Source organism: Dreissena polymorpha, chromosome 3, assembly GCF_020536995.1.
Source record: "Dreissena polymorpha isolate Duluth1 chromosome 3, UMN_Dpol_1.0, whole genome shotgun sequence".
Lineage (NCBI taxonomy): Eukaryota > Metazoa > Mollusca > Bivalvia > Myida > Dreissenidae > Dreissena > Dreissena polymorpha.
The window spans coordinates 146,018,740-146,034,826 of NC_068357.1; the positions used below are offsets into that span (position 1 = coordinate 146,018,740).

General features: G+C 35.5%; 1 protein-coding gene and 1 long non-coding RNA gene across 2 annotated transcripts in view; one reads left to right on the top strand and one right to left on the bottom strand.

Annotated features, from left to right (window-relative positions):
• The window catches only part of LOC127871880 (uncharacterized), a 92,009-nt gene that overhangs the window by 73,916 nt on the left and 2,006 nt on the right, over positions 1 to 16,087 (bottom strand). The window lies entirely within an intron of this gene.
• The window catches only part of LOC127871820 (uncharacterized), a 35,354-nt gene that overhangs the window by 627 nt on the left and 18,640 nt on the right, over positions 1 to 16,087 (top strand). Inside the window, exons 2-10 of the mRNA XM_052415030.1 lie at positions 2,808 to 2,930; positions 4,101 to 5,869; positions 6,109 to 6,252; positions 7,432 to 7,545; positions 10,582 to 10,696; positions 11,795 to 12,048; positions 13,164 to 13,211; positions 13,562 to 13,626; positions 13,939 to 13,993. Coding sequence (XP_052270990.1) covers positions 2,808 to 2,930; positions 4,101 to 5,869; positions 6,109 to 6,252; positions 7,432 to 7,545; positions 10,582 to 10,696; positions 11,795 to 12,048; positions 13,164 to 13,211; positions 13,562 to 13,626; positions 13,939 to 13,993 — 2,687 coding nt within the window. The remainder of the gene's footprint in view (positions 1 to 2,807; positions 2,931 to 4,100; positions 5,870 to 6,108; positions 6,253 to 7,431; positions 7,546 to 10,581; positions 10,697 to 11,794; positions 12,049 to 13,163; positions 13,212 to 13,561; positions 13,627 to 13,938; positions 13,994 to 16,087) is intronic.

A 16,087-nucleotide genomic window follows, 5' to 3' on the forward strand; every position in this document is an offset into this window, starting at 1 on the left:
ACAACAGAGCATAGGGGCTTATGCCTATTTCAACTGATAATACAATGCATACCAATAAACATATATGAATAAAAGTAAACAAGAAATATCTTTAAAAAAAGATATAAGGCGTTGATTGTGGTCGGAGTCACAGGTGGTTAGCGTGTGGCTATGATATTAATTAGTGAAAACATCATTTTGAATGATAAATAATCATATTATAACGAAAAATTAACTTTTCTGAAAAAAAATATTTCACTATCAAATATATATATAACAAGGTATGCAACTCAAAATCAGCCCAAAACGGGGTGCATCGCTTTGAACAGCCATATCTTCATCAATTTTGCAGCGATTTTCACGATCTCGGTCTTATTCAACGCAGAAATGAATTTCCTTTCTGGAAATGTATATGTCTTGCAATATTTTTACAAATGCTGGGTCAACTTTTAAGAAATAACACGATACACAACACGCATGACCCAGTTGACAGTGATCATGCTGTCTTTAAGACTGAAATCTTCACGGAGTAAAGGGCAACTTCCCTACAAAGTTCATGTAGTTCGATACCATAATTCAATAAAACGTATGAAAAAACATTATTACCGTTCTTGTCGTTACATTCTGCATCAAGACTAACTGTCCAGCGCCGTTTGAAACCTTTGTTTACATACATTTCAACTAACTGACATTTTAAACATACGAGTGATTTCATTGGTCCAATGCGGAGGTGTGTCTTTACAACTGGAGATTTCATTCATAAAGAATACATGATCACTGTCAACTGGGTCATGCGTGTTGTGTATCGTGTTATTTCTTAAAAGTTGACCCAGCATTTGTAAAAATATTGCAAGACATATACATTTCCAGAAAGGAAATTCATTTCTGCGTTGAATAAGACCGAGATCGTGAAAATCGCTGCACAATTGATGAAGATATGGCTGTTCAAAGCGATGCACCCCGTTATGGGGTGATTTTGAGTTGCATACCTTGTTATATATATATTTGATAGTGAAATATTTTTTTTCAGAAAAGTTAATTTTTCGTTATAATATGATTATTTATCATTCAAAATGATGTTTTCACTAATTAATATCATAGCCACACGCTAACCACCTGTGGTCGGAGTTGGTGAAAGGTAAAAAGTTAAATGAATGAGATAAAAGATAGCGAATGTCTTTTTCTGTGCAGTTCTAAGCTGCATCACGCACAGTACGGGATGTTACGCGGAGTTTTTGCGGCTTATTTTACATTATTACATATTGCTGGTCATAAACCTATAGATACAAAACAGAAAACCAAAAGAAGAATGGAAGTGAAATTAAAACATACAAGTCAACCAGCCACACACGAAGTATCCGTACATATTTTAAATATTTATATGCGCCTTCTTCGAACAAACCTGTTTTAGTGGTTTGTCCGGCATTGCTATTTGATTCGATTATTAACAGCATCAAGAATCATCGCACTCATGCTTAATACATTAGTCAATATGGTGGAATAATTCTTGTTAAATTAATCAAAAATAATATTTATCATGGTATTGTTGAAAACACATTAAGAATCTATTATTGACATACCATTATTATATCACTGAATATCTTCATTTAACATATTTCTGGTGTAAAGAAAATTCCAGTTCACCTAGTTCACGCGATAGCGGCTATATTATATAACGATTATTTTACTGGTCGCGAACTGACCCTGATACCTTGCCGGTAGGAATGCAATGCATTAAAGTGAGGCCACGCTTTCACTGCTGGAACGACGGCTTGTTTAAAACTTTATACTTTTACAAGTTAAATGTTCAATTTCGAAAACAATTTAAAATGGTTGGCCAAAACGAATATCAGGATGGGGAAAAACGATACTTTTATGAACTTAAATGTACTAGCACACAGACAGGAATATGGAAGTAATTACTAAATAGGAGAACATAGCCTTTAAGTACAAAACACTCTGGCGCTGGCAATCCTCTGAAAATAAAAGGTGCACGCACAAACTATGTTGATGTCAGGAGTTGAGTGTAAAACTGTTCTATCTATCAAGCCTTTTCATTCGAGATAAAATTGTTTCATGCTGAGCACGCAGTAAAACAGTGTTACAAAGACGCGGTCATGTTTCCAATGTTCTGGTGGTATGCTCAAATCAGCCAATGGAATAAATGAAGTGTTTTCATTCGTGTCTAGCCACGGGAAATTTTATTATCCAGAGTCGATTGCAGTGAAGATTTTTAATGAAGACAGTAAAACTATAGAAAAAAGCTTAAGTGATATAATCTCCTGAAAATCTACATTTTTGCGATTATGTAAATATTAACAATTAATATACCATAACCAAATTATACAATCTCCTGAAAATCTACATTTTTGCGATTATGTAAATATTAACAATTAATATACCATAACCAAACTATATGGGGCCATGGAAGTAACAATGACATATATAAGGCAAAATGTGGGACTATTCTGGACACACAGCATTACCTAAATAGAATCAAGGCATTACAAAAATAATTAAATGTTATCAACATAAACAGCTTTTATAAGGACACTTTCTATTTCTAATTAGTTTTAATTAATTGAATGTACATGTATAAGCTTTACATTCAGCAACCCTATAGGGTGGCAATGGTCATATTGTCAAGTCATTTACCTTCATTGATTTTTCAGTGAGTTATTTGTCACAAATACAACTCTCAGGAACAATTAAGCAAAATTCAAAGGCATTTGTCCGACAAACAAAAATTAAGACAAATAAAATCGAAAATGAAGCACTCACAAATAAAACAAGTTCTGCATTATGTGGCATTCTTTGTAACCTTTCAGATCCACTTGCACCTGTGTTGTCATGGTTACCAGAATGTCAAAGGTCAAGTGGTCGTTGTGGGTTGGAAGACCGTCTTGCCAGACTGTCACCTGTTGTCATGGTGAATTGTGTGACACCTATAGGTTGGTTTACATGGAAACCATTCTACAGTTGCTATTTTGACACTGAATTATCTGCTTATTGTAATAATTAAAAGAAGTCCATCATATATTGAAAAAAAAGAATGTTCCTTTCAGTAGAGACACAAAGTATATTTAGCTTACCTGAGTATAAACTATTCAGAAGCGTTTTTCATTAGGGGAACTGTAATGTATTATTTGTTGTCAAACAGATCTTTAAGACGTTTATTTTTAGCTCAGACTATTCAGTTTATAATGTGTACTAAGTAAATTCAGATTAAATTTTGCCTGCAACAATTCCTAAATCTAGCTGACATGCAGCGCAAGCATGGGTTTACATTTGGGGCCAATTTGGTCAAGGTCACTGTTGCTTATAAAAAATAAAAAGTTTTCCCTCAATAACTTAATTTGGTTTTCTATATAATCCTGAAATTGTGTGTGTAGGTAGGTTATAGGTTGATCTAACAAGGAATTGCATTTGGGATCAGTTGAGTCAAGGTCACTGTTACTAAATTTAGTAAAAGAGTTCCGGCTTGATAATGTTAGTAAGGATATAGGTTTGGTGCTTAAATTTTGTTTGTAGATTGCTAACATGCAGATCCAGTGTTAGATTGCATAATGCATTTGGGGCAAGTTTGGTAAAGGTTATTGTCATTAAAAATAGACAAATGGTTTCTGCGTCATTGTTGAGGTTTTGATGGGGGTAGTGTATTGTACTTTTTGTGTAGGTAGTATGTGCAGATCTTGCTTTCAAATTTAATAAATTTCAACTTAGTTAATTGTGAAAATCTAGTTAATTGGCACAATCACTTTTCTTGTTTTAATTGGATCAGCTCAAAGTTTACTATATAACAACTACAGTTTTTCATCTTTAAATATTTCAGTGGTATCATGTGACTTAAAGATAGCGTACATTATTTTATCTAAGCCGAAGAATAGACTTGCTTTATTGGTATTCATTTTTTCTGGAACTGCTTTGTGGCTAGGTTTTAATAACTAGGTTTAAAAAGAAACAGGAGAGTTATTACCCATTATAAAACACAAATACAAGAATGACTGCCCTTTTTATGAGCAACAAATCAAAATGTACAATATCTAACATGAAGAATCTGGCCCTTTCTGATTGTTAAAGTGGGTGAGTAAAACTGATGCTTTGTATATGTATGGTTTTAGATGGTGTGGGTAGTACATCTGATGACACATGTCTGGTTTCTCACGGTAACCGAACCCTGCGGAAGAGAAAACTGGTTGATTACTGTGATCGCTTCATTAGACAGAATGGCAAGGTGACATTTGTGGAATACAAGCTACCTGCAGCCACATCCAAGACAAAAGATGATCTTGAATTAGATTTCAATGTGCTTTCTGATGAATGTTTGAAACAAAGTGATGTATTATCCCAACCTGGAACCTTGGGATCTAACAAGGTTTCAACAGATGTTCACCCAATAGTGCATGAAGGTAACTTTACTGCATTGAGAACTAATGATTGTGCCGCGGATAGCTCTGCTACTGAAGAGTGCAGTGGTGCACAAAGTGCCTTAGAATGTTTAGCGTCTGTGGCTGCAACAGAGTGGTCCCATTTCCAGCTGGTAAATAGCCATCCAGAAATCAAGGAAGCTGGGATAAGTGATAGTGATTCAAACGGTGTGTACATGCTGAGGCCCAAGAAGCCAGTCAAGTATTTCGGTACAAAGATCAGTCATTTTGGTATGGTAAATGAGGGGAGAAAGAAAAACAAGATGACCGATATGGAAATACATAGTGATTTGAACTATGACATTCATAGATTATCTAAAACTGCTTTAGATCATTTTAAAGAACCCACTGTTAGAACAATACCAGCTGCTGGAGGCCAGAATGCTGGAATAGAAGTGAAAATTGCCAGTGAAACAGTCACAAACATGCAGATTAATTGTCCTGATGCTGTTCATGAAAGTGTAAGTGCAGATGATGCTAATTATGAAGGTGGAAATAATGAACATGAAACATTGAATGCAGCAAAACTCACTTCAGTTACCAAGATGAAAGATTTGGGTTCAGACAATCCAGAATGTTCTGTCTTTCATTACAACAAAGGAGAAGAAATGCAGCAAATGCGTTTTCGTTCAACAACTTTACACTCAGTTTGGTCTAAACAAATTACAGATGACACAAATGTTAGAAATGATGCAAATGTTGAAAAAGATCCATGTGTTGCAATTGATGCAAATGTTGGAAATGAACAGTTGTCCAACTTACTGATTTTCCAAAAGGAACATTCCAACAGATGTGAAAAAGTAAACAAAGACAGGAAAAAAATTACGAAAGAAATTGACAAAGCTGCAAGGAACATTTTTAGAAAGGAAAAGCAAAAATGTGCAAAGGTATTTTGCAAAGAAATGCGAAGCCTGTTAAGTGCCGTTGACCCTTATTTTCAAAGTATTCCTGTGACTGCTGGTAGAAATTTGAGGAAAAAAGCTGAGACCAAATCAGACGAAAAATTGTCCCTTGAAACCAAATCAAAAGACCAGAATGTACCGATACAGCACCGCGATATAACGGACCGTGAAGTATTGGAGTTGCAGTGTTTTGATAACAATCATGCAGAGTTGTCCGTGAGTCCTGACCAGACAAATACAATCGTAGAGCAAGTTGGGATGTCAGAAGATAATGAGGAGAGTTCAGATACTGAGAATGACAAAGACACAAATGATTGCCATCCAAGTCTTTTGTCAAGAAAAGGTGATTTTCATGAGGACAATTATGTTGCTTGTACTGCAGAAGGCAGTGTAGATGAAAATTCTGCACATCCAACTGGACACTCCCTTGTTCATACTGGACTCTCTGATAGTCTGCAAGAGCAGGCATGGGACCTGGGCTCGATGACTGAAGCGATACAGAATGGGAAAAAATTCTCTGCCAAATCAGCTGACAAGGATGTTACAGTCTCAGCAGAATGGGTAGGTGAAATAGAGATTCATTTATACTGCAGTCTTTTGGTATGATTGAAAAACATTTTTCTGAAACATTATTAAGACAATATATAGCAAATTTCAGCATTGTCTTTGTGCATCTAACAAACATTTTAACTCATATTTACACTGCTTAAATTTAGACGTTACAGATACAGTCTCCCCTTGTAAAAAGAAAAGTTATGTTCAGATGTTTGTTGGTTTGATGTATGAATATCATCATGCAGCCCCTATCTGGGTCACTGGTCTGGGCCCAGTTTGGCAAGGGACGTTGGTGGCCAGCACTGGTGGTCACTGCAAATGCAGTGAAAAAGACGCACAGACCAGGATTTGTCTGGGTGTATTGGCTAGCGGAAAACAAAGTGTCACAGGTTCGAAATATTGTTTTATATTTTTTGCAAATACTTTTGATACAAAGTGATGCAAAAACATGACTGTTAGACATTGTTATCATTTATTTCTTAAGTCTCATGGTAGTTCTTTTACATGTTATCTCAAATCTCTTGACAGTTGGGCCAAAAATGAATTTTGTGCTATACATTAACTTTGCTGAATTGACAACCATCTAAATAGTAATAAATTATTGTTTCATCAAAAGTTCTATAAAGACAATGGAAATACACAAATCATTTATTGTTTATTTAAAAAAAAAAATTAATTGTCATAATTTTCCTAAATATTCATTAAAAAAATATTAAATTTAGTTTCCCCTCTGTTAGTATGTGGAAGGAATGTCATTTGAGAAATGTGCATGTTCTTATAGGTTTTTTTTTGTCAGGCAAAAAATGTGGTTGCTTTGTTTACAAAAATAATTGAAAATTAAACTCTGGATCCTGCAATAACTCCTTAAATTTTGTTGATGAAACTTTCTTTTTTGATGGAAGGCCATTCGTGGAATATTCACATTATTTCAGTTTTATACGCCTGATCTATCTGTCTTTCGGTCCAAAATATCTGGATCAAGGAATACTTAAACTATGTTGATGAAATTTGTGTGTGGTTTAAGCTTAAAAATCTGGATCCGGCGGTTACTCAAACAATACTTTGGCTACGTTGATGAAAGTCAGTATGCAAATATAGGTCTAAATGTTCTGAGTTTTTTTTTGTCAGACAAAAAAATGTGGTTTCTATGGTTACAGAAATATGTAGAAACTAAAATCTGGATCCTACAGCAACTCAAAAAGAAGTATAGGTAGATGAAACTAAGTACTGTATGTGGATTGTGGATAGAGGGTCATGAAGTGAATATGCATATTATTTCAGTTTTTTGACAGACCAAAATTGTTGTTGTATTACAAAATTAACTGAATTCTAAAATTGTCATTCTGCTATTACTAAAATTACTTTATTAAGTTAAATGAAACTTATGGAGATCCTTTTCTTACTCCAACAACAGGTTACTGCCATTTGTCTGTGACGAAGCTTTGATATATAATATAATTTTATATGTGGTTAAACAAAATGTAGATAGAACTATTATATTGAATCACTATTATAATAATATTGTTTTAGACAATATTTGTCATTTTGCTTTTGAACACACATTTTAGTTGAGAACCTGCAATGTGGAATTGTTTGGAGAGGCATACAGCAAGTACACCAAGCAGAGGCATGGAAGTCATCGCATGCAGTTGCTGAAAATTGGAATTCAAGCAGCCCTTTCTGTAAGACATACTGGTTACACCAGTGTTGTATATTGACCATGATCTTTTCATAGCTGAGGCTAAGGTGTAACTAGAGTACTGCTGTGTAAATAACCTATTTAAATACAGGCTTGTTCAAGTTGTTGGGTTAATTGTATGTTGCATACTGGTGTTAAATTAAAAATGATGAGTAATAGTAATAACGTTTAATTCCATCCCTCAGACCCAATAATAATACAGACATGACTTCATGGTTTAAGCTGCAAAAAGTTCTGTCAAGATCGTAGACTGAAGAGAAACACCGAATTCATTAATCAAAATAACTACTGCTCAAGCATAAAAATCCATTTATTATGCCCCCACAAACAAAGTTTAGGGGGGTATATAGGAGTTAGCTTGTCGGTCGGTCGGTCCGTAGTAAGTGTCCGCTCTCTAATTCAAGTTGTTTTTATCATCTTCACTAAATTTCGTCAGATGTTGTATCTAGATGATGTCTAGGTCAAGTTCGAATATGGGTCATGCCGGGTCAAAAACTAGGTCATGGGGTCACTTAGTGCGTTTTAAACATTGAGCATGGTGTCCGCTCTCTAATTCAAGTAGTATTCATCCGAGCTTCACCACACTTGGTCAGAAGTTGTATCTAGATTATGTGTAGGTCAAATTCAAACATTGGTCATGCCAGGTCAAAAACTAGGCCATGGGGTCACTTAGTGCGTTTTAAACATCAAGCATGTTGTCCGCTGTTTTTTGTGAAAACAACATGCAAAATATTCTGTGTCGCATGTGGGGGTATTCGTCACATCTATGTCAAAGCTCTAGTTTGAACTGTTATTAATCAAAATTGGTTTTATAATTAAATTGTTGTATAACCTTATTTATACACACTGTAGTGAAATAAGAATGTAGTCCAAAGTTGGTGATTCAGCTATAAGATCCTTCTAGATATAAAAGTATAGAGAAAAAGTTGTAATCAGGGTTCTGTGAAACCATTAATAATCGTCAGGCATTAATTTTCGTGTATTCCTTCAGGCGACCGATTGTCCAATTCAAGATCCTAACAAACTATTATGTCCCATATTTGAACAAATTATAAAGACTGAATTACCAAAGACATGAGGCCCTAAAATCCAACGTTATCCACGCATACATACTCCGTCTATTTCGTTATCAAGATTAATCCGGTTTTGTCACAAAAGGGTGTAGATTACACAGTGTACTTAACTGACACGTGACATTGCTCTAAAACGCGAGTGCAGTACAGCTGTATCGACTGCGTTGACTTCGTTTAGGTAGAATAGTAATGATTAGCGCTAATTGTTAACCACTTTATTACCCATTGTGTGTATTGTGTTTTTCAGTGTTGTTGCAAATTATACAGCCTCCACGCAGCGGATCCGGATCAAAGACAATAAACGAAATCAAAAGAAGATGATTTGTGATCAACACCTGACTTATATACATTCTCCGCATTGATGACAAATTTATAAAGAACATATTGTTTTGTGTTTGGTTGTTTGCGTTTAACTACAATACAGATGTAAAAATCGCTTGTGCTTCGTTTATGGGCTATCAATATTTTAATTATGCCCCCGCTTCTAAGAAGAGGGGGTATATTGTTTTGCACATGTCGGTCGGTCCGTCCACCAGATGGCTTCCGGATGATAACTCAAGAACTCTTCGGCCTATAATCATGAAACTTCATAGGTACATTGATCATGACTGGCAGATGACCCCTATTGATTTTCAGGTCAATAGGTCAAAGGTCACAGTGACTCGAAATAGTAAAATGGTTTCCGGATGATAACTCAAGAATGCTTAGGCCTAGGATCATGAAACTTCATAGGTACATTGATCATGACTGGCAGATGACCCCTATTGATTTTCAGGTCACTAGGTCAAAGGTCAAGGTCACAGTGACTCAAAATAGTAAAATAGTTTCCGGATGATAACTCAAGAATGCTTATGCCTAGGATCATGAAACTTCATAGGTACATTGATCATAACTGGCAGATGACCCCTATTGATTTTCAGGTCACTAGGTCAAAGGTCAAGGTCACAGTGACTCGAAAAGGTAAAATGGTTTCCGGATGATACTCAAGAATGCTTACGCCTAGGATCATGAAACTTCAAAGGTACATTGATCATGACTGGCAGATGACCCCTATTGATTTTCAGGTCACTAGGTTAAAGGTCAAGGTCACAGTGACTTGAAACAGTAAAATGGTTTCCTGATGATAACTCAAGAATAATTAATCCTAGGATCATGAAACTTCATAGGTACATTGATCATGACAGGCAGATGACCCCTATTGATTTTCAGGTCACTAGGTCAAAGGTCAAGGTCACAGTGACAAAAAACGTATTCACACAATGGCTGCCACTACAACTGACAGCCTATATGGGGGGCATGCATGTTTTACAAACAGCCCTTGTTATTGACAGCTTTGACAAGTTTTACGATACATGTTTCAATGTGTTACTTGTAGCAATTGAAAACATAACAGGTAAAGAGAAATTAGCAATCATGACGATTAGTTCCATCCAAACGTAGGGTATTTGTTTACAAAAATTCACTTATATTTTTGCGCAATTTTCAGGAAATCTCCGGAAATCACGTTTTTCGAATGACTGAGTATGATGCAATACTTCCTCCTCCCTCTTTCCCTACTACGATTTATCGCAACCGTGATATATTTCGGACAAACAAATCGGATATTGACCGAAGCATTTTTTTTTTCAAAGTCAGGAATTGGCGAATTTAAGTGCTGACGAAATCGTCATTTTTATAAAAATGGTGAAATTTTGTGCTGGCGAAAATAAATGGTTTCTCAGTATCTCAATCTTTGGGAAAATAAACATCCATTCGGCATGTACACACAACCTTAACCTCTTGGATGTATCAATAGTAGTTTCATTTAAATAAATGATACAGTTGATATAGTATGTGATTTAAAAAATATTGTTTATGGATCAGCTTTGTTTGTCAACGCCATATTAGTGGGGTTTTCCGAAAAGAGGCAGATTCTGGAGTAGATATGTCCGGTTTTGATGTTCCAGATTTGTGCTGGTGAGCTAGGCTTGGATGTGAGTTCTATCCCTGACCTGGAGGTGTGGGCTTGTAGCAGTGACGGAGTTGCAGCTCTACTCAGAAATGATGAGATGGCATGCACTGGTACAAACGCTTTTATTACTCACTTTTGAAGAAGAATGTGTGAAGAAGAATGTGAGTAGATGTCCCCAGTGTGTTTTTTTCCACCATTTTGGGAATGGGGCCGGGTCCCTTTGGATTGGGAAAATTTGCGATGTTTTGACTTAAAATTGGGAAATTAGTGTTGCTGTTGTTTTGCTAAAAAAATGCTTCAAAATTGAGAATACAAGTGTTTACAGCATTATATTTAGTAAGGTTAAACTTATATGGATGTGAGATATACAAAATATTGAGATCTAAAAAAAGAAAATTAAAAAAATTGTGGAAACCTTCCACTGGGAATTTTTTGGAAAAAATAACAAGAAACAACACTGGTTTTACAGTCCATCTTTACATTTCTATGATATATGACCAAAATTTCCTTTTGTAGTTAAAACTTGGGCTCAATTGGTCATTGTTGGCTAAGCTACGACTGAAAAGTTCCACAGGTATACAGTAGCTATTTTTTCTTTGACTGCAGCTTCAGTTTAATGGGGATTTAGGTTGCTGGTGTTTACTATAGCCTTTCCACTCATATGTTGTTGTTTTTATGCTCCCGGATCGAATGATCTGGGGTATATTGTTTTTGGGCCTGTCTTTCTGTCTGTCTGTCATTGATTGTATGTGTCTGTCATTGTATGAGTCACAAAACTTTAACCTAGGTCATAACTTTTGCAATATTGAAGGTAGCAAATTGATAATTGGCATGCATGTGTATCTCATGGAGCTACACATTTTGAGTGGTGAAAGGTCAAGGTCATCCTTCAAGGTCAAAGGTCAAATATATGGCTTTAAAGCAGCACATTAGGAGGCATTGTGTTTCTGACAAGCACATCTCTTGTTTAAAATATTCTAATCCCCAATAACAAGTCTGTATGTCGTGATTATGTTGCGTCTCTTCTCATTTAGAAGGCTGTTGATCTGTACAATTAACATTGTTAAAAAGGGTATAATTGGACTTCTGTTCACTTTGTTCTCATGAGCAACATGCGCTCATTTCCTGTATGTTCCTGTGAATAAATATATATATATTGGACTGTTTGCCTGTATGGATCACTCAGTTTCATAAACAATTGTTTTCAGTGAGAGAACTTCCCAAGTGTGTTCTAGAACACCTCAACAACATAGCAGGCAAGCATAAAAACAATGTCAAACACACTGCAGTTGAAGCAAGGGCCTCAGGGAAGCCTTGTAAGGAGGAGGCCACAGCTGACACCAATGTGCCAGCCTGTAATACAAGCCAGCCAGAGCAGAAGGCCTGCTGGGTGTGCGGGGAGTTGTGTGAGGGCAGCTGGCCACACCCATTCTTTGAAGGAGATGTCTGTCACAACTGCAAGGTAAAGAATGAAATTTAAGAATAACAACTTGTAGCTAACATGAGTGCAATGTGCTCTAGGTGAGCTATTGTGATCACCTTGCGTCCGGCGTCTTGCGTTGTCCAGTGTGTGATGCGCATGTCAACTTTTAGTCAACATTTAATATTGTCTTGATGAAACGTGGTCAGAGTGCTTGTCCAGACAATATCAAGAACAAGTTTGAATCTGGTTGATCTATGTCCAAAAACTAGTTCACCAGTTCAAATCTTAGAAAATATAAGAGGCTGCATTTATGACTCAATCTTGATGAACTTTGGTCTGAATGTTCATGTGGAAAATTGCTAGGATGCATTTGAATCTGGGTCACTTGCATCCAAAAACTTGGTCACCAAATGTTGGTAAAAAAAATTGTTTAACAATCTAGAGGCAACATTAATGACTAAATCTTGATTAAAGTTTAGAATGTTTATATTATCAATATCTAGTTATAATTGTATTCCAAAGGTTATAGTCACATGTAAAGATCAAAAGTCAATTTTTGCCATATGACAGCTTGAACATTTCTGTCTCCGCCATAACTTTGCCATATATAGAAGTCACATTTAAAACTTGTCTCCCTACATAAAAGGTCAGAATGTGCATTAAGTAAGTCAATAAAGCAGTCATTCATTATGCTATTCTAAGATAACTCACCACAAATGACAACCATTAGGAGAAGGTATTTTGTGTGCAACATCCAACTCCCTACTTCAAAGGTTAGTCAAGGTTGCAAGTTGAGGTAAAAAGTTAAATTTGGCAATTACCGGTAAACAGCTTGACAGTTCCTGTCTCAGGTATAACTGTTCTATGTATTGAATGACTTGAACAAATATTTTGGCAAGAATACATCACAATACGACATGTTGCATGATACACTCGTCTCACTAACTCGAAGGGAACGTTCACATTGCATTGATTACTTTGGCCATGAAACCGCTTTTTCAGAATGTAACCTTTGTCATTCATCATGATGGCGTTTGTCAAAGTAAATAACAAGATGCAAACAACTTGAGCCCACTTCTACTTCAATTGTTTTTTATTTTCTGTAAAGAATATATACATGATAATAACAGAGATTTTGATGTTTGTGTTTACAGGAAGTTCTGCTTAGCAACCTCTACGCTTTTGACAAAGATGGTACAGCTGTAAGTAGAAATACCTCTTCTTCAATATTTTTATTTATGTTATTTGTCTAACTCGATGTCCATTTAAAAGTTATTGGCGTCCTGTTACTCATTAAGTATTACAAATAAAGTGATGCAATTTTATAAAGGTTGTTATGAACTAGTGAACTTGCACCTGGGTATTTTGTGTAAGAATTGGTTGAACATATCGAGGTATCCTTGTGGTTATGTATTACTGACTCAAAGTCTAGTTTGTGAAAATATCAATTCACATTTAAGCTCTTATTTTTGTAAGTGGAAGTTTGAGTGAGAATTCCTTTGAAATCACAATGATTACATTATTTATTATGTTGAATTAAACAATATTTCAGATGTTCTGTTGCATATGCGGTGATGGTGGCAAGCTTTTTGTGTGCGATGTTAAGTCATGTGCAAGGTACAAGAATGGTATCATAGAAACTAAAACTTTAAAATAATAAAGTGATAAAACTTTAAAGCTTATTTCATTTGTGTTGAACTTCTGGATTAGTAAATCCATTGCGTTTTTGTCTAATGAATCTAGATTATGCTTTGGTAATGTCTGATTATTCATTAAATTTGCATAAGGTTTTGTTTTTTGACAAAATGTTCAATGAGTGCATAATAGAGGATACACATGAACTATTTTATCATTTCAAACTAATATAATTGTGCACTTTCAAATGAAGCCCATTTAATGCAATGGTTCATGAACTGTTGGTATTTTTAGAGCATTCTGCTGTGACTGTGTGCAAGAGAAGACCAGTTTGGAGATTGTGCAAAGGGTTAGTTTGCATTCAACCTTGTATCCAGGCACAAAGTTTTATTGTTTCTTTCAGACACATTTTAGATATCAATAATTTCTGTGTTATAGTTGTGAATATTGAAATGCTATGGAATAATTTGTTGAATAAGTACATATAGTCTACAAAAACATTCATACTTGCACAGTTGTTGCTTACACCATATCTGAATTCACCCATATCACCAAAGTTTACTAAATTTGACTAGGAATAATTGATATTGTCTACTTCTTTGCCACTTTGAAGTACTGAGTGTGTTTATTATAATAACTGGATACATTTGCTGCATATGACCATTGCATCCTGGCAATATATATCAACCTCACGTAGACCTTGACTTACTAGTATATAAGAATCTAAATAATTCAAATGTTCTGTCCGGCATCATTTAAAAAGTGTCATATGTTGTCACCTGGTGTTGAAAAATTCTTTTGATTTAGCCTGAACTCATCATGCATCAAACAAATAGGAGGGTTGCAGAACATATGTTATACCTCACAGTTTTGGTATGCTTCTCTGGAATTTTGCACAATCAGTAGATTTTAGATACATGATATAGATCACAGGTGTTGGGTCCATGTCCAAGCCACTAAAACACTATCAATATGTCGTAAAACAACATTTTTCATCACTTTGACAAAATCAAAGCGCTGAAGGCACTGAAGTTGTTCGCTATTGCATAATCTTAGACGCACTTCAGTTTTCAAAATTATGTTATAGCTTTTTATATCGCAAGTTTGAAATGAACACAACACATTCAAATTTATAAAGAGTGTGTCTTAAAGGACAGGTCGAGATGTGTATGCACTTTTTATCCTCATATTTATTTTATAGAGATAACTTGAACAAAATAACAACAATATGTCTCTTTTTTCACAATTGGTTGCTGCACTGGCAACCATCTTTAGAATTTTGTTTCCTTGCTAAAAAAATAACAAGCCTATAATCATGTACATGTTGTGTTATGTGTATCTAATACTGTATCTATTTTCTTAAAATTATTGAGCAACAATTTTGCCAACATGACAGACTTTTAATGCAGCATTAAGCCCCGTTTTCTCTGAAAGCAGCCAATATGTACAGAATTCAATGATAGACTGGCAAATGTCGTCGCACACGCTGTTATAAACACTAGACTGGCCAATATTGTTAAATAAGTTCTTAGGGGGCAGGGGATATATTTTTGTCCAAATTTCGAGTTCCGAAAGGCCGCAAACAGTCGAATCCATTTCATCAAAACAGAAAGTGACACAAGAAAGCCATTTTGTGTCAGTGTCATGACTCATAACATAGGCAACATACATTGAAAATGCAACCAAAGACAAGGCTGGCTTCCTCACTTGTAAAACTATGGCCCTTGATCTTTCCCCCCACCCACCTCATTTTTAATGAAAAATTGAGAAATTTGACCCATTTCATGGCATGCACAGTACATTCAAACAGAATGCAATCCTAGTTTTGGCTACATTACTCATTAATTTCATCCCTGTGCTGTGTTTATTTACCTAGAAATGTGTCTCCCATACGTTTAGATTTTTCACAATTTACCTTCAAAGTTCTGTTCTGTTTCTGCAGCGTGAAATATTGACTTCCGCTAAAAGTGAAAACCTCCTTTTTGAAGATTCAAAATTTCCTTGCTAGGGAGTTGTCGCTAGTTTCAATGTTTTTTACAAAAAAAATACATCTTATAAATACCCAATTAATTTTTAAAGACCATAGGTTACCCCTACCCTAAAGATATGTAATTTTCATGGACCCCCCCTTTCACTGGTATATCCCCTGCCACCTTAAAACCTTCTACATGCTGTCTGCTACAGTGTACCAGTGGTAAAGTATCAACAGGCAGTGGTTATCGTTACTAGCTACAGTTGTCGTCTCTAGCATAGTTAAAGCAGACTGATTTGCAAAACTGCCTCTCTACTTTAGTGTGTGCTAAAGCTCACACTGAAAACATTTTTTTGATATAATATATATAAACAAGGAAGATATCTCTTGACACAGGAAAATCACCTACATCAACATTTTTAGCTCACCTGAGCGATAGCTCGAGGTGAGCTATTGTGATCACTCAGCGTC